The 27,837-nt window shown below is 41.3% G+C and overlaps 1 protein-coding gene across 6 annotated transcripts in view; it reads left to right on the top strand.

Annotated features, from left to right (window-relative positions):
* Positions 1-27,837, top strand: part of KLHL29 (kelch like family member 29) — a 399,687-nt gene that overhangs the window by 147,484 nt on the left and 224,366 nt on the right. For all 6 annotated transcript variants that reach the window (XM_071548271.1, XM_071548268.1, XM_071548273.1 and 3 more), the window contains one exon: positions 3,581-3,886. In XM_071548271.1, coding sequence (XP_071404372.1) covers positions 3,626-3,886 — 261 coding nt within the window. In that variant the 5' untranslated portion in view covers positions 3,581-3,625. The remainder of the gene's footprint in view (positions 1-3,580; positions 3,887-27,837) is intronic.

Here is a 27,837-nt window from a genome sequence, read left to right as displayed (position 1 = left end):
TTGATAGATCTGTAATTAGCCAAGGCTTAGCTGGAGCGGTGACTTCAGTGCCGACAGCACTGAGAGCTCCCCAACTCTAACAAACAACGTAAACCCCTTCTTTCTCTTCCTTAGTGCTGTTTAAAGGGGCCTAAAGCTAGTTAAGATAAAGTGCCTGCACATGAATGTTGAGGAAAGCTTTCCTTAAAATGGTAAAAACATACAAATTAATTGTAGCTGTTGATGTTGGTGTTTGTAAGAATTAGCTATTGATCTTCCTTCTTCTCACTGTCTCCCAGCAGAAAGGGCTGGGGTTTTTTTAGGAGGGGTTTAGAAAGGAGGTTTTTTCTTAGGGGGGGAAAAAAATCCTAAAGAATATGACTGGAAAATTTTAGCCTAAAATCAGGTCTTTTGGATCTGGTTATAATGGGGTTTGGATGATGGTTGGAATTGATGATCTTAGAGATCTTTTTCAACCTCAGAAAATCTGTGATGTCTGACTGCAGTGACTGCTGCCCTCGTTGCTGTTCGGATGAGGTTTCCACTGGCCTCCATCTCTGCTGTTTCTCAAGATGGTTTATGCTGCCCTGTGTCAAGTTCTGTGCAGAGGAATGTGATGATTATTCTTGACTCAGGACACACTCCGTTGGAGAAGTTTTTCTTATGAGTACAGAATATGTTTAAAGCATTATTATTATGATTATGATCCTTAACACAAATAGTCTAGACAAAGCATAAACTCTCGATCTAAAAATACATTTAAAAATTAGCTAGTCTGTTCACAAACCATTTCTTACCTCACCCAGCAGCTATTTATGAGCACATTTTCTATTCTTTCTAATTTTAAATAGCAAGCACTAGCAGTTGAATACTCATTTATTAGATAGTTATCCCCTCCGGTTTTTCTGCACATCTTGTTGCTGTCAAGTATCTTTGTACCCAGCCAAAAATGACAAGTTGAAACAAGTAGTGTATATTTAATTCAGTGTATTGAAAAAAAAAAAGTGTTATATCAAGCCCTGGCTTTTATTTTTTATTGGAAGTACCATGAAATACAGTAGCTGGACTGAGGAGTGAATTTGCTCATGGAGAGGGTGGTAGGTTTTAAGTAAACTTCTTAATGCGTGGCTTAGTCACAGTCTTTTTTCCTGCTTGTTATTGACGTAATTGCCTGTCAGTCTCATCTGATAGTACAATTGCTGGGGGCACGATGGCTTGGATCATGTGGCAAAAACTGCTCACTATTGACTTAGTGCATGGGTGCCCCTGTTCTCCGCTGAATTAAATGTCAGACGTACTCAAGTGTGTGGGTGGGTGGGAGGATGTGATTTGGTTCTCTCTGGTTGCCTTGTCAAGGAGTGCACTAATACAGCTAATGGAGATCCTCGAGCTCGGGAGGAGAAGGGCATTCAGTTGACAGCCACCATACAAACAGTCAGAAAAGATACCTTCACACAGAGATGGAGGCTGTGGGGATTAAAAAGAAACTTTTTCAAAGGCAAGGAATAATAAAGGTTATTTTGAAATTGCAGCTTGCAGTTCACAGACTCCCTTTTTGCCTGACTTGGCAAAATGTTTATAAAACAAAGGAAAGTGGGGTTATACCTGTGGAATTTCAAACCTTTAAAGACACTATGTTTAAGTACTGATTTTATTCTGAGATGGTTGTCACTAGAGGAAAAACTTGCTTTCTTCACCTCTACTAAAATAAAAGTTTCTGTTTTCACCACAGTGCCTTTCACAGCACTGTTGTCTCTGGTTTTTGCCATGGCCATTGTACAGCTGAGCTCTCATTCCCACATGGTCCTTTGGAAAATATAAAATGAGCTTACTAAATAAAAGTATCAGGTGGCTGCAAAAATACAAGGCAGAGGATTCTAAGTAAATATCAGTGAATCATCAGCCCTCAAATCATCAAGTCAAACCATGCATCACATCCTACCAGAGGAAAAAATAGCTGGCTCTGTTGGGTTAAAAGGAATGTTAATTTTGTGGTCAACACCAACAACACTGGTGTGGTCCCCAGTACAGGCTCTTGCTAGGAATGCTCATTTGGGCAGAGGGGCAACAAAAGCATCACAAGTGCATCTTCTCAGGAGATTTGGTGCAGCCTTTAGTTGAAAATAATGATTGTAGGAAGGAAATTTTTGGGGGGGTTGTAGTATACATTTATATTACTAGATTTTTAACTGAGGAAGAGTATTCTTCATCTCGAGCTAGTAGCTCTATGGTGAACCAAGTGAGCCTTTCATCATTTAGGCATAATGATTGGTGGTCTTTGCCTTTTTTTTTATTTCTACCAGGTGAATAACTAACACTGTTGATAGGCACACTGTTTTATACCACTTCTAAGTGTTATCTGTCTTAAGAAGTTTCTTATGTCTGAGTTTCTGGGTGAGTTTGGTTCTGGATCCCTCCAGAATCCTTATAGGCAGATGTTTTTACCATACATTTTTGTATCTAAGAATTTGTGAAACAGCATTGCTTTCACTGACCCGATGTTATTATTACAAAGAACATAGTGGATTGCATGATGCAAATAAAATAAATCAGGTGCTGCAGTGACCTAGATGCTCATTATTTATTTATGGAAATAAATACATTTAGCATTTACTCATACTCTCTTTCAAAATACTGTAAACTTTCATTTACTCAGAACTCTGCTGGGAAAATGGCATTATTGCCACCATTTTGCAGGTTCGGAGCCCTTGGCAGGAAGACTTTAGTAGCTGCTTTAGGCTGTGTAACATGTAATTATCAGAACTAGGATTAGATGTTGGGAGTCTTGACTCCCAGAGTTATGTTCAGACATCTTGCTCCTGGCAGATAAAATCTATGGATAACAAAGTCTGAGGGGGTAAGCAATGATAAGGACAGGATGATCACACAGAACAACTTGGTCATTTGATCATCTTACATGTGTTAAGTGTTTAAAGTCTAGCCAGAAGCACAGGAGGAGACAGAACATGTTGGCTTGCCCTGGAGAGCATCCTCTCTGCAGGGACCTCAGGCGTCACAGAGTGAAACATTCCTGTAGGAGCTTCCAGTGAGGAGGTCAAGCAAAAAAGAGGGAGGGGGCTGCATAAAGCAGGATTTGGCTTTGAAAATAGAGAAATAATGGATAGATTTAGCAGGTAGATTTTTTCTCCTTTTGATCTTGAGGATTAATATTTGATCACATGTCAGGTGCAGGAAAGAGCTACAGAAGTGATCCAAGGACTGCTGAGAAAACTGCAAGAGGGAGCTGTTGAAAATGTTTTCCTGTTACCAGAACATTGAATGATGACTTCCTTCTAACTCGCCTTTTCATGATTTATGTGCTGTTGCTTGTTATTCTGCTGAAGAGTTTGGGCAGATGGTGTTTCCCCAGGTCTGTGGGACTGGGCTCTCCAATGTGTCCCTGTACTTCTCCAAACTCTCTAGTTTGTGTTCTAGATTAGCATTTACTACAACAGTGCTCCCTTCCTTTTGATGTTTAACTGGAAAAAGGGGAGAAGCAGTGCTCTCCTAAAGCATGGCAGGGTCTTGCCGTGGTGGTTGTAGAGTACAGGTGCTGTGCTGGGACCTCATTCCTAACTCCTCTTTGGCTTTAATCTTGCAGGCAAGCTCTCGAGTTCCCATTGAGACGAAGCTGCCCTCCACCGAGATGTCACGGCACCACAGCCGGTTCGAAAGAGATTACCGTGCCGGGTGGGATCGCCGGGACTGGAGCTCCAATGGCAACCATGTCAGCAGCACCAACTGCAGCAGCGCCGCCAGCACCAACAGCAACACCCGCCCAGGGCTGCTACCCCTGCCCATTGTCCCCTCCCGGCTGCCCACCCCGGCCACCGCCGCCTGCACCACCGGCAACAGCGACGTCATCACCAGCCTGGTGGCCAACTCCTCTCCAGCCTCAACTACTAAAGTAAGAATTCAGCTTTTCTTTGTGGGATTGTTCTGTGGAGGGCGTTGTTAGAGATGGAACTCCACCTGTCGCTTTGTAAAACCTATGTTCAGGGTAGAGCCACGAGCAGGAAAATAAATTTCTATGGGGAGTGTGTGTCCTTTTTTATTCTTTTCTGTGTTGTGCACACACTAGAGTAGGTCTTTCTTGCTCCAAGACTGTGTCCCCATGCCTCAGGCTCAGGCAGAGCAAAGGCTTCTTTCCTTTCAGCACTGCCTACAATTTGGGCTTTCTGTGGCTTTTCCCACTTTTGCTTTTGGGAATGTTCTTCTTGTCTGTTAACCAAGACAAAGCTGTGGTTGACAACAAGTGGATATAATTCTCATCCAGAGGGAGTGGAAAGTGACTGAGGGGCATAATTTTGGTTGAATGGTGTTTTTTCTTCTTTTTGGTTGATAGTTTCCTCTAAAGTTCTCAAAGCCTCATTCTTAGTGTAGGTTGGAGTGAAACAGGATGCCTGCTATAACCCAGCTCACTCATTTGTGCAAATAGGCTCACCAAGGAGTATAGTATAGTATAGTATGGCCAAACTTCGCGAACGAAGATTTGGGAAGGGCTCTCCCCACATGGGTGTGCCCTTCCAGCCTGTGCAGTGGATTTTTTTAGGTGAGGCTCAGCGTGCGCAGAACTGGCCCCACCGTTTAAGTCCTGAGGTTCATCTGCCATGTTCGAGGGAGCTTGGACAGTGCCAGTGAAGTCCTCAGGACTGTCTACAGCACCTGGTACTAACCGGGGCTGACCCTGCTGAGCATCCGAGGTCTGACGGGATCGGATGGCAGAGAGGCATTGAACTGCCCGGTACGGTCTCCACTGAGACTCAAACTCACGACATTGTGATCAGAGTCCGGAGTGCTCACCATTACACCACGGGACACCTCCCTGACATCCAATCCCATCAGATCTCGAACGCTCAGCAGGGTCAGCCCCGGATTAGTACTTGGATGGGAGACCTCCTGGGAAATGCCGGGTGCTGTAGGTTCTAGTCCTGAGGACTTCACTGGCACTGTCCAAGCTCGCTCGGCCGTGGCAGATGAACCTCAGGACTGAAACGGTGGGGCCAGTTCTGCGCACGCTGAGCCTCACCTAAAATCCACTGCGCAGGCTGGAAGGGCACAGCCACGTGGGGACAGCCCTGCCCAAATCTTTGTTCGCGAAGCCGAGCCACACGCACATCGCCAAGGAGTAAGAAATTGTTAAAGAACTGAAATCACTAGTAAACCACTGGGCTTTTTTTGTTCCAGTATATTATTGGAGGAAAGAGCGTGACTTTTCCTTTTTAAAAAAACCAAAACAACATTTAGCTCTTAAATTTGCAGAGTGCAAGTTAATATTTTAGGAGAAAGTTGGGATTTCTTTCTATATGTAGATTCAGGTAGAACAGCTGGGGAACAAAGAACCCTGGCAAATGGTAAAGGTGACCACAGCATTGGTAAAATGAGCCAGAAGCACTGCTGGGTTTCTTTTTATGATATTTAAAATTTTCTTTCGACTTGGTTTCATTTTAATAACTGCAAGTGCCAAATACAGCAGATGCAGACAGAGGGAAAGGAGACAATAAAGTTATTTAAAGTAAGCCAAGAGCAAGCTGAAATTTTACTGCAGTACCATTATTATATTGATTTTTTTTCATACTGTAGAAAAACAAGGTCAATGCTGCAAAAGGAAACATTAGGCCTAAGTGTGATTGGTTGTAAAAATTTTCCATGGCATCTTAAAATTATTTTCATTTGAAAGAAGCCACTCGGATTCTGATCAAAAGATATTTAGAGTTCTCCAGATGCTATCCACAGATAGATGCATTTCAATCATGCTTTGTCTGGAGATGATTGAGGCTATTTTGGAGCCAAAGCAGTGGTTTCATTTATCATGACCTTTGTTCCTGGGTCTACTTAGAGTCCAACGATTGTTTGGAGCTGATCAGCCCTTTTCCCAGGTGTTCAAAAGCATTTTGAAGCTTATCAGTTCTAGTAAACCATGTGTTTGCAGGAGGAGAGGAGGCAGGAACAGCAAGGTAAATACCTTTTGATCATATGCTCAATGTGAACTGTCTTCTAAATTACCTTATTAGACAATCTTCTGATGACTTCCCTTAGTAAGAATGTTTTGGCATAAATAGATCAAAAGCAACAAATAGACAAGAATGGAGGTAACATGGGGCATTTTTTGTTCTGAGAACTGTTAATCAGCTGTGTAATCTCCCATAAAATAAATGTGTAAAAATGCATACAGTTTTTGCCCCAGCTTCTGGTGCTGTGAATCAGCCAAACAGCTCTAAAAATTCTAAACTGCATGTATTAAAGAGGAAAAAGCTTAGAAAAAATGAGGTAGGTAGGATGAACAGAGATATGAGCATGGTGCTTAGCAAGCTTCCAGCTAGTGATGTGAAATGGTGTCAGCAAAAAACATCAGGTGCTCCTACACACTCCTGTTCATCCTGCCTATGTCTCTCTCCTTCACAAACAGCAGATTCAAACTTGGGATCAGGGGTGTAACCAGCCAGGGCCTTTCCCCTGTGGAATCCAGCTAATTGTTAGGCATAAAAAATTACATCCATGTAATGAGGTAATCACAAGTCAGAAGAATAATATGATTGCTTGGTTTGTTTAAAAATACAAACATTAAAAATAGAAAAAATACTTTTAAAATGAGCCATGCATGTGCTAAGTTTCCATGAGCTGTGGAGAGTTCACAGCCTACTCTCTGCAACCATTGTGTGAGCATGTTTATGGGGTACCAGCTCATGGGGGACAGGTGTCATCTTAAAGCTGAATTTCTTAGCTTGGTTTTGTGGATATTTGATTGCTTTGCTCCCCTTCTCGAGGCCTGAACCTTTCCCAACATTATGGCAGGTGCCATCAAATTCAGTGGCAAGGATGGGCCCCACATAGGAGGTGACACAGTGAATAAACAGTCATGATGTCAGGAAGCAGGAAGATGGAGAACCTGGCCCTCCTTGTCTCATTGTCCAAGGATGTGGGTACAACCAGCAGTATTCCTCCAGGCTGAGCACAGAAAAGACTCTCTTTGCCATCCACTTGCCAGTTTTGACTGGTATCCTCCCAAGCTGAAGATATCAAATCATAGAGGCCAGCCACTCATATCCCTTCATTTAGTGTTCCTACTAATTAGTTATCCACTCAGTTAAAAGTTTGTTTTGTTTTTTTGGTAAATCATCTAGTCTGTCTTCAAACCTTTGGTCCTTGGTTCCTCTGGTTTCCTGCTGTTGACCAGTTCTGGTTGCCTCCAAATAACTGTGTTCTCTTTTGTATCTCCTCTGTTCTTCATTTGCCTTTGAAAATATGGATGCTAAAACCATATAGATACCAAAAATTTATGCATCCTTTCAGCATCACTCACCATTCCCTTGCATGGCAATAAAACTGCTCTCTTCCTTTGTTCCCATGTCTGTACAGATAATAATTGCTCCAGACTTTTTTGCCATAATACTAAGTCAATAGTTATTAAAAATACATGTACATGGCATCATCCTCAATTACGTGTTATAAACCAGAGTCAGAGTCTTGTCAAAGATTGAAATTAATTCTGACAAGACCTGTCTTCTGGATACCTGTATGGGCAGACATTGGTCATATTCCTGTCCTTCACCTCCTGATTAACTGAATCCTAAAGTGACAAATTCAAAACAGAGGGAAAAAAACTTCTTTTCTCTCTGATGTGTAACTAGATTGGAAAACTTGCTGTGTTGGTGATGGAATTGGTCAGGGAATTCATAGATTAATTGTTTTAAGGACCACTAGCCTACCTAATCTGGCTGAACCATTTGGTCTTTAAAGTTATGTAAATGTATGTAAGATTAAAGACTTCACCCCAAGTTATGTGATATGAACAGAAAAAGCATTGGAGGAAAAAAATGTATCAAATTAGTCGTTGGAGAGAGCTGAAACCATCTTCAGCAGGAAGCTTTAGATGTAAGACCAGCCATGAGTGGGGGCTGGGTTTGGTCTATGTGTTTATGCTTCTGGAAAAAGTTTTTACTTCTTTCTGTGGAGGACTTTAGAAGGTTTTTATTACTAATTATTAATGTAAACTTTAAAACTAATTATAATTTGCAGACCTTTCAAATTTATTCTCAAAGCGTAGCTGTAACCTTCCTACCACAGATGCTTTGGTACAAATCACACTTAGTGGATCTGCCACATTTAAGTGGTTATGCATGTTTGGTTTGAGTTATTTAAACAGAAAAGCTGTCTTTTCCTGAGCTTTACTTTTTGCTGAACAAAATGACGATGAGACTTTGCACTGCTACAACCCATTTCATTGGAGGCTGCCAGAAAACATCAGAAAAACTATTTAGACCTCATCAACCTGTAAGAAATGGTTTGATGCTGCACACTCGGTGTATTCCAGGGAAAGTGAGGCACTCAGAAATAGTGATTTTTGTTTTTTCTGCTCGTTCTTTGCCACTACGAGCAAAGTTTTAGGTCTTTTACTCCATTTGTTTTTTCTACCCTGGTGCTTTATCTGAAACGTTGGGCAACAGACCAGCACCCAGAGTCAGCATGGTTTGCAGGGAGGAGTCCTTCGCTGGAGATACTTCCTCAGCCCCTTGAGTGCCTGGAGTGGTCAATAGGAGAGTGCAAATCATGCCTTTAAAGTCTGTGTTCAGATCAATTTGTCAGACTCTGAGCCTGGTCATGTATGATGATTGAGCTCAGGGTTGGGTCTCTGTGCACGGTGGGGTTTGGGGTTTCTTTCTGCATTGAGGTTATTTGTTGGTCAAAGGGAGCTCTCCAAGAAATCCATATAAGACTACAGCAGTGCTTAAGATATTGGCAGCCAACAGTCTAAAATTTATTTTTAAGGATGCTGCACACTATTCCAGCTATGTTTTCTGTTCATCTCAGCAGCACCTTCATTCTTTGTTGCTTTTCTGAATTACTTTGCGAGTTACTTGTACAATTTTCCCCATCAAAGCTTCTGTATCACAGCTTCAATTTAGAAATGTTGTCATGGGCTGTAATTTGGAATTTTATTACCAAGAGATTTTTTTGGTTATAGAACATTTACTTTTATCATCTCTATATTATTTTTAAATGCCTGAAAAGATTGATACATTAACAGAATCTGTGCAACACCAGGCGAGATCTATTTTTTTTTTCAACCTTAATTTTAAAAAACCTTTGCTTGGAACATAAATTGATTCCTAAGCGCTCCCTCCACTTAATGATTTGTTATTCTCAAGGTTAAACCTATGACAAATTTTACAAAAACACCAGTCTTCAGTTTTGATAAGATTTTGTCTAGTTGAGCTCAGGGATAGCTGTGTAGTTTTAAGTCTTTAAATAGCATGACAGAGATGTGATCCTGAAGTCCTGTGCTCACACTACTCCCATAGCATTTAAGAGTTGTGTGTTGTTGCTACAGGAGTATGTCCCACTGTGGTTAGCCACAGTTGTTATGTGGGAGGGAAGACAGTGATGCTGAAACATCTGTTAACTTCTCTGCAAAGTCTGACAAGGATTCCAGGGGTAAAACCAGCCCCGACTGTCTTTGTGCATCAGTGCAACTAAATAGCGTTAAAAAATAAGTGGGGAGGGAAGAAAATTCTTACAGTAAAGGACAAACAAGTCAGCATGGCTGAGGCATGCAGGGTTAAAAGGAATAAAGTGGAACAGCACAGAAGTAAAATGTTATATTCTTCTTTCCTTCACAGGCCAGAAATATGTAGTTCCCTCAACAGCAGCCTGTCATATGCAGATGATTTGCTGTAGGTTGCAGGATTTTTGTTGTCTGTTCTCTTTCTCTTGCTTTGTAGGTGATGATTTGCTAAGCTGGTGTATGTCTTCCACAAATATTTAAAATATTGATTAAGCTGAGGAAGAATAAACACGAATTGTTTTTCAAGTTACGCCTTATGTTGTACATGACTAATTACATACAACAATTTGCTCTGCTACGGTAACTGAAATTTATGTACTCTTTTTATTATAAAACATAAGACGCTTGCGTAAAGAGAGAGATTATAAATATTGGAATACAACGGTTCCTAAAAAACAGTCAAAACATGCAATGATGAAGTATGTGGGATTTGCTCTTCCAGCTTCACTGTGCAAAGCAGCTCTTCCACTCCCCTAGGGTTTATATTGAGAGATGGAATATTTCTGTCACCATTTCAGAGAGCAGCCTGGTAATTCTTTGATTTGGGCACGACGTAGCAGTCTGGCCCAAGTGCAAGTTACTGTGATGGGTACACAAGGCTTCAGTTGTTGGATGTCCAATAGTGAAAGTGATTTTTTGTTTCCAGGAGCATATTTTTACCTATGGATAAGTTCCTAAAATAATGTCCAGTTTCATTGATAAATGAGATTCAAGTCTGTTCCCACCTAAGGAGAGACTACTGATGCATATGAGGCTCTGATTATGGCAGACTATTACATGACTGTTTAGGGAATCAGAGCCATGCTGAGTATATAACACTAGATGATTTCTAATAGAAGGCAAGGACAAGTTTTCCCTGGCACCCAAATCAAACTCTCCTGGTTGTTGATGTTTGAAAGTTCAATAAATTTTGCACAATTTACCTTTTGGGGCTGACACACCATTTAACTGGAGTGCAACTTCCATACTCAGACTTTTGTGAGTAGTCTGCAATCAAAGAAAGAGCCAAGAGTGTACCATGTTGGCCATGCTGTGTGTCAGTATGGTCCTCATATCCTCAAATAACTGTGAGAGCTGCTTTTGAGGAATCAACAGACCTTGTACCAGTAGTGAGAGGAGGAAACGGATAGATTTGGTTGTTGACTTTCAGGACACTTTTTTTTCTTTCTGCTAATTATAAATTGACCAAAAATCTCTGTAAATAGAACTCAGAAATTACTTCTGCTGAAGTCATGTTACGCTACTACACAAATGTTACAGCTCCTGGGGGGTATTTGTATTACATGAAGTGGCAAGAGAGCAAAGGGAGATCAGTGGTGGGTTCCAAAACTGATGTGATGAAGGCCTTGAAGTAGAGCAACCACTTCTTCTGTGCTCGACTGAGCTGCCAAATGCCAACTGGCCAACACAGAGAGTTAGAGTGTCCTCTCCCAGGGGAAAAGGAGGGAGGAAGAAGAGAAAAAATACTCCAAAACCCAAAACGGCACACTTCTTATATTTGTACAAAAGAGAGACAATTAAAACCAGAATATGATATAACACATATGCATATAAATGTGGGAAAAAACCCAACAACAACAAAACCACCGAGTCGCCCACCCCCACCCAAATAATACAGATTCCAACCACCCAGACCCACAAAAGCACTCCAAGAGACTCCTCTCAAAGGACATCTGGCAAGAGAGGAGAAAACTAATGACCAAAAAAACGTGTATTTCCTGGACCAAACAGCTGTGGAGTGCTGGTAAGGCCTAACACCACCAATGTGGTGGTAACATGGTCACTCAGCGTCGGCCATGAAGGGAACTGACCAAGGCCCTTCCTACATCATTTTATACTTGTTTTGATGTCACATGATAGGAAATAACTCTTTGGTTGCTTAAGTCAGGTGATGCTTGTCCCCTCTAATCTACGTAGCATTTTCAGGGCTTGCTCAACTGAGACCTACTAAAATTAAGGCCTAAACTACCACATCTTCCCTTTCAAGGAAGTGGAGAGATGCCTTGGATGTTTTTCAGACTTTGCTGTAGAAGGCTATTCCTAATGATCTGTGGCCCTAGAGAGGCCTAAAACTGTGCTGACGATCTGCCACTTCCTCTTACCATCTCATTTTAGTGTTTTTTTTCTGGTGTATTTGTACATATTTTTCCTAGTGTTGAAATTGAAACATACAAAATGTGGGCTTAGTTAGTCAAGTTTTGCAGATACTTTATTAGACCAGAATTGGTTGGAAAGCCCTGCCGTGCTTGTTAATCTGCAAAGTCATAAAAAGTCTCTTGGATTTTTTTACTCGCAGTATGTTTATCATCTGTTGAAAGAGCTAAGAGGTCTGGCCAGTTCTTAGGCCCAGTTCCATTTGAAGATGAAAGGCAGCATTTTTGAAGCACTAATTGACATTGCCAAATACTTACAAGGTCACAAACATGACAGTTTTGGATAAAGAAAAAGGAGTATTTCTGGGCCTTGGCACTTTGATCAAGAAGTCTCTTGACTTCCAAAAGTGATAAATATCAGTAATAAAACCTAAACAAAATTTGTGTTGGCCAGGATTTAAGTGCTTGATTCTTTGAAATTATTTAGAGTTCTTTTTATTTCCTTATTTCTTTCTTGGCATTACTTCATTTTCACATGTATTAGATGCAGGTTATCTCTTCAAAATGCAGCAAAATATATACTTCTGTTCTTTCAGAGTCATAGTGGTTCATTATAAAATTTGTCCCAACCTCCTGTCAGTCTAAAGAAGCCTGGGAGCTGCCTTGCCTGTGATTTGATGTGGGTTACTGAAGGGTTTATTTCCAAGCAGCAGTGCTTCTAAAGGAGGGCAGGGCAGGGCAGGGTTTCTGGGTTATGGATGCATATAATTGTAAGGTTGGTGTTTGTCATTTAGGAATATATTGCTGTTGTCACCATCTAACATAGCCAAAAAAAGAATTTTGCAAGGATTCACCTGGTGCTTTCTTACTATTTCTGTTGTCAATACTTGATAGGTAGGGCCTGGATATTATTTTCGAGAAAGCTGATCCTTTCTCAACAAGGTAGTTTCTGATTTTGGTGTTGCATGAACAGGGCAATGTCAGAGAAATCATTGAGGAAGGGGATGATTTGATTAAGGTATAGAAGAGCCTGATGCAAACAGTTTGTTAGAATGTTGCAGTACTGGTTGAGTGGGATCTCTGCATACTGTAATTTTTATTATAACAGGAACACTGGTAATTTTAAAAACCACAGTTTTAACGCACAGCAGAAGGAAAAAAACATTGCATGCCAAACATAATATTGTCTTGATGGCATTGGTTTCCTCAGCTTGCTGATTGATTTGCAGTTTTCAATTTTAAAAGCTGCTTGCAAAACAAATGAACCAAATGAATAAAAAGAAAGAAAGAAATAGAAGGGAGCCAAGCTTCGCCTCTCCCTGTGATTTCTGTGGGCCTTGAGTTCCTGCTTGCTACGACACTTGTCTGTGAAGCTGATAGACATAAAAATAAATTTGGCCCTGGGAGAGATAAACAGGACATTAAACTCTGCTCTCTGGCTCCTTGTACTGGGAATGCTGCACCTTCAAAGGCTGGACATGGGCTGATGTGCTCCGGGCATGCCAGGAAGCTCTGATCAACCAGGGCTGACACTCCAAACTGACATTAAAGCATCCCCACTGCCCTGTCTACAATCCTGAAAATCCTCTTGAAAATGTGCCCAGACCTTGAAGAGGGGCATGAGGATCTTGTGACTCTGTGACATGAAGTGTAGGCAGCCGAGCTGTTCCGACAGAGGATTGTTCTGTGGATGCCACAGCAATGCCAGGAGTCACGTTACCACAGCGATGCCGAGTGTGGTCCATCCCCTCCAAACAATGCACACAAGGTGCAGGCATCTTCTGCAGAAATGCAAATACAATGACTCACTACCTTGTGAGTGGGCAAAAGAGAAGCTTATTGTCAATGCCTGCAAGAACACAGCAGGGGAAACCACAGAAGGAATTCCTCACACTTTTTCCTGACTCTAGTTTTGGCCTGTAGAAGCAGCTCTGATGAAGGTGTAAAGTCTAACATTGTTTTTAAAAATAGCATGTGAAAAGGACAAACTTACTGGTATCCAAGTTATTTTGTTGGGTTTTCTCTTGGAATTTGAAGCATTACCAAATGTTCAAGTGTTGGTTAGGGGCTGTAACACTGTTCCTGGATGAAACGGGCACTTTTTAGGAAACAAAATGCACACTCAATTTGGCTTGGAGGAACTTACTCTTCCAAATTCTCCAAGAAGCTGGTCTGCCTCTGCTGGTTTCGGTTGTTCTCTGCTCCTGTCAAGCTGAAATACGTGTGGTTGTTACCCACTACAATTTAACATCTCCAAACTGGTCACTTTGGAAAACAAAGCTTGTAGAAGTTCCGCGGAGAAATATATGCTGTTGGTGAAGTGGTGTTTGTGTGTAAAGAGATACGCACCCACTGTATAAATAATGCATAATAACTAGTAATAAATTCTTCATATCATAGCTTTATTTCTTACTGTTTATGATTCTGGGTCTTTTATGGCAATCCTGAAACAAAGCACTAAGTATGTGAATAATATTTACTACTGCTAAGTTGTTGCACAAGCATGTCAGGAAAGAGAAGCTTTTGTGGCTGTGTAATTTGAATGTTTAAGACTATATACTGTTCATATTATAATATTATATATAATTAAAGTTATCCTTTAATTCCAAAGGAACGTAAAATGTTATAGAAAGCCCATGCATTCAAAACCACTGAAGTAATGCATCAGGGAACATTTGCCAGCCAGCAAGTGAAACCCCCCTGAAGACTGATGCTGGGCCACATGTTCCACTGCAAATCCATATTCTTTTTCAGAAGTGCCAGTCTTTGTAAGAGGAGCGTACAAAGATGTTGTACAAGACCGTGCAGAAGGATCCAGTAGTTCACCAGTGACAGCCTCCTGGTGGCACAGGAATTGCTCAGCCACTGTACAAGAGGCAAGCAGGCATGGCTGGAAGCCATCCTGCCTGTGAAATGGAAATTCTGAACAAACTCAAATGAACAGAGGAAGTGTATGGGAACAGAGAAAATCACAGAATTGTTGAGGTTGGAAGGGTCAAGTCATCTGGTCCAGCCACTTTACTCAAGCGGGGTCACCTCAGCCCAATTGCCAGGGTCCATGTACAGATGGCCTTGAATATGTCTCTATGTGCAATCTAAGCCTCCCCTGCAACTTGAGACCATTTCATCTTGTACTTGTTACATGGAAGAAGAGACCACCCTGTACCTTGGTACAAGCTAAAAGCTCCTCTTGTTTGTTGCCCATGCTGTGTGTATTTGTGTAGGTGCAGGGTCCAAAACTGGAGCCAAGTTCCCAAACAGCACTAGAATCTCCATAGTAAACACTTCAAACTCAGCTGCAAATGGCCAGGAACACTCGGATCTAATATCAAAGTGCCCCTCGTTTTGAGCAGGAGAGGGCCAAGTGTTCTGCAGAGGTCCCTTCCGACCAAAAGCATTCTATATCCTGACATCATCCTTGAATTGAATCACCTTTTCAATATACTTTCCAAGGTCAAGGTTTTGTCAGTTTACTTTAAAACAATACCCAGAATCCTCATTGATCAGTAACTGCTAGAACTGTGGATTTTTTTAGGTCTTCTGAGCCTAACTCCTATCTTGGCATCGTCATCACAGTTTTGCTTTTGAACAGCTTGTTTCTTTTAGAATTTTTGTCTCATGCTGGGCTGGAGTAAGACTGAATAATTTATCTTCCTTTTCCTCAAAAGCTGAGCAATAGTTATACCCCACATGGATTTGAGACATTATTATCTTTCTAAGCTTCCATTAATTATCTTTATCATCCTTGCTTTTGAAGGTCTAGCATTTATCTTTGCAAGGTTCTTGAAGCTGGATTACAGAGGAAAATTTGAGTGTATTAATTCCATTCTTGCTTATGAAGTTTTAAACTCTATTTCATAAACATTTATTTCCAATGCTTGCAATAATTCTTCTGGTAGTTTTACTGTGACCAAAATGTCTGATGTGTAGAATTGATGGCTTTTAGGGTCATCATGCACATGCATAATTATCTCAGATGTATTGCTTTGATTAAGACACTCAGATGGATACAGATTTTAGAGATAGGGATCACATATACTTTTTTAGCCACGTACAAAGCTGCCATTCACCTTGCTTTCTCATCCTGGTTAGAAATATGCACTGCTTTACAATAAAGTTGAGCTCTGAAGCAGTGCAGGATAATGCTATTTCAAGTTTTCTGAGATGTCATCTCAGCTATGATTTGTACAACTGTTTCAAGTCTTATAGTAGATCCATCTTCACAGAGTCACAGAATCATGGAGTGGTTTGAGTTGGAAGGGACCTTAGAGATCATCTCGTTCCAACCCCCCCTGCTGTGGGCAGGGACTCCTTCCACTAGACCAGGTTGCTCAAATCCCTATCCAACCTGGTCTTGAACACTTCCAGGCATGGGGCATCCACTACTTCTCTGGACAACCTGTGCCAGGGCCTCACCACGCTCACAGTAATTAATTGCTTCGTAATACCTAATCTAAGCCTACTCTGTCTCAGTCTGAAGCCATTCCCCCTTATGTCATTTGTAAATAGTCTCGTAGGCTCTGTTCAGGTACTGAAAAGCGACAATGAGGTCTCCCTGAAGCCTTCTGTCTTCCAGGCTGAACAATCCCCATTCTCTTTGTTTTCATTTCCATCTTCGTGATAGGTGGATAAATCCCAATTTTCCTGTAAGCTGCCATTGTTGCCATCGCTGGTTGTTTTGCAAAGGGGCAGGGCACCAAAGTTTGGTGCCAGTGCTCTGTAAAGGCTGGAGTGTGCTCTTTGATGCAGTGCACCAAGTGAAGTGCCAAAGGACCCTTCTAAAATAACCAGAAGTCAAAAGCAGAGCAATACATCTGTGAATTCACTCAGACAGACCCAAGCTAACCACTTTACTGTGTATTCCTCCTCAGTTTCCTGTGGATTGTGTTATTCCTCTGGTTGTGCTGGGTGGTTGTCCCATATAATAGTGCAGTGGAGTCTTCTTAGGAGTGAACAACGGAAAGACAAAGGACATTGCACACAAAAATCGGCAAAGGAAATTCTGGTTAGAAAGAAAGAAAGGAAAAATGGCTCACACTGACAGTAGCCAGACACTGGCACAGGTGCACAGAGATGTTGCTGCATATCCTGTAGCTACCCAGAATTCCAGAGGGCAAAGCCCCAAGCAATCCAGTGTTGTCTTTGCATGCTCTGAGCAGGGATATACCCACTGGCTTTCAAAAGCTCCTTCCAGTGAAACCAGTCTGGTTATTTCTGGTGGTGAAAGCCTACAAACAGCTGTGGAGAGGAGTCTCCTAGAAGGTTTCCTTCAGAGAACAGAGGTAGCAACTGCTGCACAAAGGTTACCTGGATCTTGGCTAGAAGTCTACAAAGCCAATCTTGCTTACTTCGCTTTCTAACCTGTTGGTGTGAGGGAGTGAATTTGTTCTGCATCAAAGATATTTTGTGTTATTCTTTTGGTATGGGTGGTTCAAAACCAGAGAGAGAAGGCACTCCAATCAGTTGTTGAGCAGTGTGCCTTTTTGCACCCAGTTCTTTGAACTAGGAGATAAAGCAAAGCTTAAGCAATGCGGCAAAGTTTGTGGGCCAATTAATTTCATTCATCTATTTTCGCCTTTCTATCTCACTCTTCAATGTCTTTCCCTTCTGCCCCATTTTCCATCAGACACTTGATTTAAACTCTTCTGACACTTCCCACAGCATACCTGACTGTACTGGAAGTGCCATCGTGTGTTGGCAACTACCACTGAATGGTGGTAAGAAATGAAGCACACTTGGCACTGATCACAGGAATTTTGACCTTCTGTTGTTTTGGCAAATAGAACACCTTGATGAAAATAAGGCTGCTTGGAAAATAAAGGAAAAAGAACAAAACCAGAAGAATAAGGCAGGGAATCATGACAATGCTTAGAGGTTTTAAATTTGGTTGGATGCTCTTATTTCTCTTTTTATGTGTGTTTTTCAGCCAGCTCTGCTCACAGTACAACTGCATTTGGCGAGGTCTACCCGAGCAGATCAAGTGGTGCCAGGGCACAGGCCCAGGAGCTGGAACTTGACCATCTATACCATTAAATTGTTAGCACAGGCTCTGCCTTGTGCTCGGACTGAACCAGCTAACACTGTCATAAACAATTCCCAGGCATGGCTGGGGGATTAGCAAGGGCCAGCAGCCATTCCCAATTGGCAGTTTGGATATAGCCACCTTGTTTTGGAGGGTAAAAGTGTACAATCCTGTGAATGTGGCCAGGCCATATCATTTGGCCTCAGAGCCGTATAACAGGTCCTGGCCTTGTTTTTGTTTCCTAGTTACTGGGATGGCTTTGTGTTTGAGGCAAGTGTAATTGGTTTTACTTGACTCCGCAGTTTCATACTTGAATGAGTTGTATCTGAACAGTAAGAAGCACAAGCACATCTTAATTTTGTCTCTTCTTTAGGCCAGTGTACCTGTGCATTGAGATGGTGTGGTCAGTCCCCACTGTAAATTGTCACAGCAACTAGAATAGTTTGTGAACTCACTTTTCCATTATAAATAGAAATATATAATGTAAGGGAGTCTAGATATGTATCTTTTAAGGAGTTTTTTCAGCTGGTTTTCAGAAACCTTTGTCATGGTTTGGAACATGGGCCACCAATTGCTGGCAAATTCAGTTTTTGTATCAGAATGAATATGTTCTGCAGATATGCCTGGTGCCAGGAAATGATTTTTATATTTTCTCTTGTATCTGGAAATAAGAAATTGTGTTAGATACTGGACGGATGTTGGCATACATTTAGTATGAAAGATCAGATCAGCCTTTTAAGTGTTGAAGTAGAAACATCTCTCACTACCTGCATAATTGGTTTTTCACTTAGTAGCCAGTCTATTTTCTTCTTTTCTCGCCACAGCAATGAATAGAAAATAATACTACTTTCTGCCAATGAAGTCCCAAATAACCTGTACTAGTTGCCAGGACTGGGGAAATTCCAAGTGTGGTTATATCCTTTTGTCCTGCCCTTTTTTCATCTTCACGCTTCCATTTCCAGCTGCCTGAGCTACAGATTTGTACACATCTTGATTTTTTTGAGATAAATTATGGATGCCTTTTATTAATGGAAACTGCCTGATTCCATCAGCAGAATGCTCCAGACAGCCTTGCTGGCACATCCTACTAGCCCTGCAAGAAGAGAGACCTGAGGTTTTGATTTACCTTCAGCATTTTAGTCATCATACAAACCAAAATTAGTGTTCCCACATGTGGCTCTCTCAGACCACACACTCCCTCTTGCAAAGCCACAGCCTGGGCAAAGAAAAATAAAGTAGCACGGTTAATATGTGTATCTCTATGTGGAGTGGGTTTGGCCTTGATTTTCTGCCAGTTCTGTCAAATTTGGAGACTTTTCAGTGCAAGATATTTTATCTGAAGTATTTCTTGCAGGATGTATCTAGTGGTCAGTTTATGATGGCACCTGGATAGAGATCCGAGACCACATGTTGTATTTGGGATAATTCCCCTCAGAAGAGGCTATAGAAACAAAGCTTAGTGCACCTCACCTGTGGCTTCACGTCTTGAAGACCTCTGGAGACTTTCTTCATCACATCAACCATAAAATCTGCCAAATCTACCATACCTTTGCAGAGGAACAGTTCACGAGTCTATTTGATGAACAGCTTAGGGGTTAATAGTGGGATGTTTTGCCAGTCAGGTTCAGTCAAATGTAATACTATTAGCCCGGGGTAGTAGTTCAGTGCTGTTGGAGATGAGCTTCTGTTTCTCAGCTCTTTTCCCTTTGTGTTTCTGCTTCGTTGTGTTTAGTGCCCTGGCTGTTCACTTTCCTTTTGGAGGTGAGTGTTCCTGGATAGAATGAAAATACACAGAATGCATGATGTGCAAATGTGTGTGCCACTGCTGAAACCTTTTTGCAAGAGATACACTGCTCAGAGAGAGAAAGAAAGGAAGAAATGCCGTGGCAAGAAGCAAATCTAAATAGGCTCCCACTCCACCTTTTTCAATTTACTGGAGGAAATATCTTTCTTCATATCATTTGACTTTTTGATTGTTAGATCAAATCGAACCAGTTGGAATGAGCCTTGGTGATCAGAACACAGGTCCTGGAAAACATCTGTTTAGCTGCTCTCTGGTCTCTGTGCAATTGGTTTGCTTAAATTTGCTGTAATAACCTTTTAAGAGTCATGTACCCATTCTTCAGTGCAGACCCTGCTGTGCATTGTGATTATGTTATCTGTCAGCTCCCTGAATGTTTAACATGACCAAAGTGGTGAGTGGCCGAGCTTGCTTTGGGGGGAGTTTTTGTCTGGGTCTGTCCTGTGTCCCCAGTCTCCTCCAAGCTTTTACTTCAAAATATGGAGTTGTGTTGCTTGTTATCTGTTACTTCCTGTATCTCAGTATTCCTTCTTCTTTCCTCTTTAAAGTATCTGCTTAGTGAAGTATTGCGCAATCATGCTGAGTAGCTCTGGTAATTAGGCAATTTGATTTTGGGGGTGGATGTTCAGTTTTGGGATGGAGGCTGGTTGTGTTGGAAGGCAGTGTACTCTGCCTCTGGCCAGGAAAGAGTTGAAATGCCCTCTCTCACAGTGCCACTCATCAGTGAGCCAAGGGGGGAGTGTTGAACAGCAATGAGACTGTGTGGCCTTGTCCGCCCTCTGTTCCAGGGAAAGCAGCACATGGTGACAGTGAATATAGTGAAGTGCAAACGGGTAAAATAATGAACCAAAGGGATAGCTTAATGGAATTATTAATGGGATTTGTGTTCAAACAGTGAACATGGATTCATTTTTGTTAACATAGGTTTTAAAGATGTAAACTTATGCAAAAGATTATACCCCACTCACTTTCCTTTCTCTGGTAGTGTTTATAGAGTACACTGTATGTGCAGGATTCTCCAAACTTCTTTAAATATTGCCCTTTCACTCACTTGTCTCCTGGTGCTTCTCAGTGTGTAGCTCTTCGTCTAAATCTGTATAATACACCCAGAGATTTAACTGAATGATGAGGAAACCTTGGAATTAAAACTGAAGTAGTAGGTGTTCAGTGGGAGTTTGGTGTTTGCTTGTTCATTCTCACTAGAATAAAAGATGGGAACATGACAGATAGCTCAAAATGCTAAAGTGCAGCTCTCCAAAAACTGTGAAGTCTCTGCTAGAAGGGATTCTGTACCTACAAGGTGGTGGTGACGTCGTAATTCTGAGCTGACATTTAAAGAAATGTCAGAAGCATTCAAACAACCCCCTACTCAGCTTCCACCCATGTATCTTTTTGTGTCCCCAATCCTGCCATCTGTTATCCCAAGGACTCCAGTTTTGATTACCTTTTTGTTTGCTTTTCTGATAAATGTTTTGTCTATCCTCTATGCCTGGCATGTGCTTCCAGAGGTTGGTTGCAGCCCCTTGCTCTCTTTGTATATGGATTTCTCCTAAAGAACTGTTTACCACCATGATGCTGGCAAAAAATAATCCTCTGATTATGACTGGACTGTGAGTATTTCTGAATGCATCTGTATTTAGGAGCAGACTTTGCCAAATACCTGTTTGGAGTGTGTGTGCAGAAACACACACGGTATTGCTCAGTGTTGTTACCTGTCATCTTCTTGCTTGCTTCCTTCTTGTGTTATTTTCTTCACACATTGTTTTCTTGTCCTTTTTGGATGTGAGCTCCTCAGGGCAGGCACCAGACCATTCTTGGCATTTTGGAAGTTCTTTGTTTCATTTAATAGATTGTTATTGCTGCATGTCTTTTGAAAATTAAAGAAAAATGCTATATTGCCTTTCTGCCCTGGTACTGCAAGGTCTGTGCAAAGTTCACTGGTGACCATTAAAAAGGACTTTTTCCAAAGCAGCTGCTGTACTTCATTGGTATTAGTGATAACATTAAAGTAGGTACACTGGATGCATCCCTGGAATGTATTGCCCACAGTCTGCACCTTGAGGATTTCATTAACCACATGTTGTGTCTTCCTCTTTGTGCCACATGATAAAACGTGAAGCATGTGCTTGCCTTCAGGCAGGCAGTTGAACTCAGCCCCACTGAACTCAGGATGACTGTTCTCATCCCTACAGCTTAGTGTGGTTTTATTGGTTTAGATGGATTGGTACTTTCTCAGGGAGAGATATCCATGGCAGGTAGCTGCTGGTGAGCAAAAGGAAAGGATCTGAAGTGTACTTGAGTCTGCCTGATCCTTAAAATCAGTTTTCCTAAGGGAGAATGAGTTTCTCAGGCACACATCAGTATCTGGAGGCATGAACAAGAGGGACAAGGCTTGGTCATGTCTGTTCATCCTGTATTCTCTGGCCCAAAATGACCAAGTTATTTCCTGGGCAGGGGAGGGAGGGCCTGCTGAGCAAGACTTGCTGCTTAGAAGACATAGTTGGTCCTAAATACTTGTATTTTAGCAACCAAGCTGTGTCAGGGAAGGTTTAGGTTGGGTATTAGGGAAAGGTTCTTCACCCAGGGGGTGGTTGGGTACTGGAACAGCCTCCCCAAGGGTAGTGGTCACAGCACCAAGCCTGTCAGAGTTCAAGAAGTATTTGAATAACATTCTCAGATACATGGTTGTGACTCTTGGGGTTCTCCTGTGTAGGGCCAGGAGTTGAACTCTATGATCCTTGTGGGTCACTTCCAACTCAGAATATGTGATTCTGTGACCATAAATGTGCATGTCAGTTATGTCTGATGATTTTGTAGAGTCAGATGGATGCAAGATGGAGGTTAGAGACATAGTGATGTAGGAAGACTGATCTCTGATGGCTGTAAGTGATTTCTATTTCTCAAAAAAATTGCTGAGCATGTAATTTTTTATTGTAGAATCACGTTAGTCTAGGGGTAAAAAATATTGGGTAAAATGTATTGTACCCATAATTCATATTAATGGAAATTCAATAATGGCAACCTGTCATCCACAGAGATTAGAAATGAGTCCAAATGTTGTGCTATAAAAACATTAAAAAGGCATTATGAATTACAATCTATTGCACCATGTTTTGCTCGTTATAAATAATGGAGGGAAAAACTAGTCCTTGGAAGTTTTTGGATTGTCCGTTTTGAGAGAAGCCAGCAATTACTTTGTAGAGCTGACTGTGCACCATTGATCTGACTTATGGATTTCATAAATGCAGTGGTCTGCTAATTTAATAAACTTGCTCAATCTGTTTTTAAACAGAGTACAGAACTTTGAAAAATGATTTCCTTTCAAACTAAAATTAACTCTTATGGCTTTTAAATATTAGACTGTGATATTTGCTTCCAGATTTTCATTAAAATACCTTCTGGTTTCACATTTTTCCTGGGATGGGCGAGACGCTTGCGGCTCATGTTTTATTATATTAAATACTCATATTTCACTTATGCTAATTTGGCATCGAGTTATGAATTTGAGTTCTTAGGCAAACCTTTATTTGGTTCTACATTGTCAGTAAAGCTTGCAGCTGCTTGCAAAGTTTGCTGCTGCCAAAAGCTTAGATATATATATACGTGCTCAGGAAAGTAGAACTTGCTGTATATTGGATAGAATATTGATAGACTTTATGTGACGTCTTGTATAAGTAGTTTGTATGTAAAGCTGCAAGTTTTGAGGGAAAAACTCAGTGTTTTTAATAAATTTGCAGCAAACTGAGTAAAGGAAGATTTCCTTCTCAATTTAATGTGTACTCTCAAGGACGAGGTGTGATTTTGTTGGTCTTTAGCTGTTGTAACCACAGTAAGGTATAAACCAGATCAAGCTGCTCTTGCAGTCTGGCTGTTTGTGTGAATCTAAAACCTACCTGTTGGACTTCAAGCATAAAGAGGTCAAATACTGTGATGGCAAAGTATATCTGCCGAGTTTCAGGATTTGGTGGTAGGATATCCATTAATGCCCAGGGAATCTTGTAATCTGAATTCTTTCCTCCTCCAGCTGGAGACATACCTGCTGTGTTGGAGCACAGAGTGTAACTAGGGACCAAAGTCTTCCATGTTAAACAAATTCTGAACTTCACACAGTCTAGGTTCACTCTTCCTTCCCTCCACCAGTCTATGCAAAATATATGGTTTCCTGAATTAGCATTGACAGGGTAACTGAAGGATCTTTGGTCAGGTGCCAGGTTTAATTCATTTGTTATCAAGACCAAGAAGTGAATGTGACAGTGACAGCAATAATTATCTTCTTCTGCAAAGAAATGCAATACAAGCTTATGCATTTTGGTTAAGAGAGGGATAAGGAAGAGTAAGGCAATTATACCTATCATACACTTTTGGCCTGTTTTTTTATCAGTCTTGACAAGCTTAGAAATTCTGATGGTAGATCCTGGCCAAGAAACACCTAAATTCAAATAAAACAACTTTAAACTGGTACCATATTTGTACTGCAGACTGATAAATTGCTTTTTCAGAAATCAGCTCTGTTGAATTTTTTAATAAAGTTAATGGGCTAGGACAGACAATAGTGGGTTGCTGTGTGCTTAGTGTATTTTGGAAACAAAATGAAATTCCCTCAGACTTATTTAATATTACAGGTTTGGGGTTTCAGAGGAAAAGAATGAAAATCAATGGCATTTGCAACACAACACAATATTGGAGCAGCAGGATTCAGGGAAAGTAGCTAGTGACTGTCCTTGAGGACTCTTACTAATTATATTTTTGAACTTATACCTCCTGCAGATACAGGACTAATGTTATTTACTTTCCTTTATTCTGCCTCTGTTGGATTCCTCGAACAGCTCTTATGAGCTATTTGAATAGGAACACCTTTAAAATTCCTGCCTAGGCAGAAGTCCAGTTCTTGCTGATACTCAGACCATTTGGGGGTGTTTACATCCTGGAAGGTCTTTCAAAGAGTGTGAGAAGTGAGTTGGCACAAGCATGAGTGTTCTGACAAATTAACTTGAGGAAGCAGCCTTCCACTTGACTTAGGGCCATGGTCATGGAGTTTTAGATAAGAATATCTCTGTACATTTAGGTACTGTTACAGACTTTGGAGCCTTGCGTTGGAAAAGGCTTGTCTAAAACTAAATGGAGAGAGATGCCTCAAGAGAATTGTCTGTAAAAGTACAAGTTTGCAGCAAGTATTTGATTTGCCCTTAGATGGGGAGATATAATGATGTCAGGCCAGTGGCAAAGCATCAGTGCTCTGTGCTGTGCTCGGCTACCGAAGTTGAGCTTGTCAGTCCTTGAGAAGCTGAGAAGTCAGCTGAGAAATTGACAGTGTCACAAGCCCAAGTCCTGAAGGCCTGGCCAAGAGGCTTTGTCTGTCATCTGAAAGACTGAGCTTCTGGACTGTGCCTCGTGGTAGGAATGAACAGACTTGGCAATCCCTCTGCTGCTCATTGGGCCATTCGGCACATCCGTGTCCTCTCCTGATCCTGACAAAATGTCCCTTCGCTCTGCTCAGTATTCTACTGACACATCAAGTCTCTCAGCTGTGCTCTTCCTAATGTAAAAAAAAAAAGAACAGAAAAGGCTGATTCTTTTTAATGAAATTTCTTGTATGAGAACAGAAAATCTCAAATTGTTTCATTGATCTTTTTTGTTTTGTTTTATTACTTACACACTAAAAATGAAATAGATAAGACATAAATAAACTGGTTCATCTGTTGTTTCTTTCCTGCTCTTGGAGGGCTTTATTTTTTGTGCCTACTACACAGATTTGTCATATGTAATGCACTCTTTTTGCTTCTTACCCGTTTCCATGCCTTTCCATCTATTTTTACCTCCAATGGTGTTGGTTACCTGGAAGCTCTCTGTTGTATTCCTGGAAACAGGCTAATTCTAGCAAAAGAGGCATAAGGAGTTTAGGGAAACACAGAGCCTCATACTGTTTCACCTGCAGAAGCTTTGATTTGCCTCGTATATATATCCATCCAAATGTTAAGCATCTATTTATAGCTGGCTTGTAGCCCCTCTTTTCATTCAGCACAGAGGACCAGCAGTCTCCAAAAGATGATCTTTCTCACCCTACGAAAGGTTGTTTGAAGGTCTTCTTTGGCATCCTTTTCTGTTCCCATTGGATACAGAGGGACTCTGTAGATCACTTTTGGATATCTGATACTGAAACAAAGCCCATTCTGGCATTCTTTGTGATGTTATCCATCTATCTCAGCAAAAGCTATATAAGTACTTAGAGAACTACATGTGAAATGAATGCATGTTCTGAAAATGGTTATTGATACTCTAATTATTAATATTATCCACGTGATGAGGGGAAAAAAAATCACATCTTGCCTATACTGAGTCACTTGAGTGCCAGCAATTTTGTCCAATGTTTCACTACATAGATTTATTTTCCCTTTTTATTTTGCTTTTCCTTTTGCTGTTCTGCAATAATGCAAATTTTTCTCATTTGTGATGCTGGTAGGAAGCGCTTGACCCATCACACATGGCTTAGTCCATAAACAAGGTATTTGCTCTTTTATATGAATAGAAGAGTGTCAGGAAATTTCATTCTGGATTGTTGGTGACATTATCACACTGGAGTTTGCTGTTACAAAGTTATTTTCTCTGCAGAGACAGCACTCAACCTCAAGATTTTGAGGTACATCCACACAGAGGGAGTAGTTTGCCACCTCTCGTCCAATTGCTCATTTTCAGTTTCGTGGGAAGACTATAAAGGAATACGCTGGAGAATCTGTAGAGGCCATGGGGGATCTTGAAAAGAAATACAAAGAACAATGGAGTTTGGAGGCTATTGAGGAGATGGGACACTGTTTTCAAAGTGAGAAGGGTCAAAAATAAGCAAGACCCTTGTGCTGGCTTTGAAGCACTAAGAGGGGAACTCAGCACAACAATCCCAGCTTGTGCTTCTTTCAAGAATGTTTGGTATCTGATGGCCCACAATGCTGGTAACACTTGCAGGAACTGCAGTTGCCTGTGGTAAATGTCAAACTTCCATGATTATGAAAGCAGATAAACATCATCTGTTCTGTTACCTGGCAGGGAAGGATCCTGAATGGTGCGGTTGTGGAGTGGTGACTGAACTAGTGGGAGGTCTAAGGGGTTTGGGTTTAGCTCTTGACTGTGATCTTCACAGAGGTCTTGGGCAAATCATCCAAGTGGTTGAAAACCTGTTGCCTCTTGATTTCAGTAGCATTTAGGTGTGGACAGGTGTGGAGCTGGACTTTGGTGTTTTGTTGCAGTAACTGTAAGAGAAGGGAAAGCAGCCACATCAGGGACGGGCTTGTGAACATAAACACATAAAGATGATGAGATATTCCAAGGCTCAATCATACGTGTACCCTCAACAGTCAGGAAGGGCATGGGCCCAGCATTTTAAAATTCCTAGAGCAGTGCATAAACGACTTGTACTAAGCAATATGAAGGTAAACTAGAAAAAAGTACAGCTGACTAAAGGGAGGTGATCTGGAATACTCCATGGTCCAGGAAAACACAAAACAAGACAGCAAGAAACCAAGAGACTGTGGCATGCCTTTGGGATGATTCTGTTTGCAAAAACATGATTTTAGGCTTTAGAGACTTTGAGAAGAGTTTCTAAACTCTGCGAGGCACAGTGGCACAGTTTTTAAACATGACAGCCTCAGCTGCCTGCCCCTTTGCCACAGGTTCTCCTGGAGCAAGGGCTGCAGCATGAGGATATGTACCTGCAGCCTGGTTGCTCATGCTGTGAGTATGGGTAGAAACTCATCTTTCTGCAGAAAGCCAGTCTTTTCAACTGCTGAAATTGAGGCTTGGGTGCACCTTCTGTTCTGCTGTCCCATGAGATGACTTCTGGCTCCAGCAGTGCCTTAAACCTCACAGCTCAAACCACAAGGACTTATCTCTTAAAGCCCTCGGGAAAGGGCATCAGAACTTCCTAGATAATCACTTCCAAATTAGCTGTCAGTATAATAGTATAATTAATGAGGGCCAGCAAAGAACTTGGTTGTATAAAAGGAGAAATATCGAGTAAAAGCAGAGAAAGTATTTTTATTAAAGTCTGTTCTATTAGTAAGGCTGATGCTTAAATACTCTGCCCAGTTCTAATGTTCATGATTGAAGAAGATGGAAAAATGCTAAAGCAAGTCTTAAGGAGAACCATAAAAATTACCGAGGCCTGAAGAATAAGCCGTAAAATGTGTTTCAGTCTATTCAGTTTGCTAAAGGGAGGTTGGAAGATTGTTATTTAGGAGCTGACAAATGGAAAAATATCTGAAGTGGAGAACATGTAAACCTTGCAAATACTGAGTGACTGGAAAGATCAGTAAGATGGTACCGGAAAATCAAGTAGTCCCAAATGATCCCGTGAGTTCTTCCAGTCTTATGTGGTGAATCTATAGGA

The sequence above is a fragment of the Pithys albifrons genome, chromosome 2, assembly GCF_047495875.1.
Source record: "Pithys albifrons albifrons isolate INPA30051 chromosome 2, PitAlb_v1, whole genome shotgun sequence".
NCBI lineage: Eukaryota > Metazoa > Chordata > Aves > Passeriformes > Thamnophilidae > Pithys > Pithys albifrons.
This window is presented reverse-complemented; position numbering and strand designations above follow the sequence as displayed.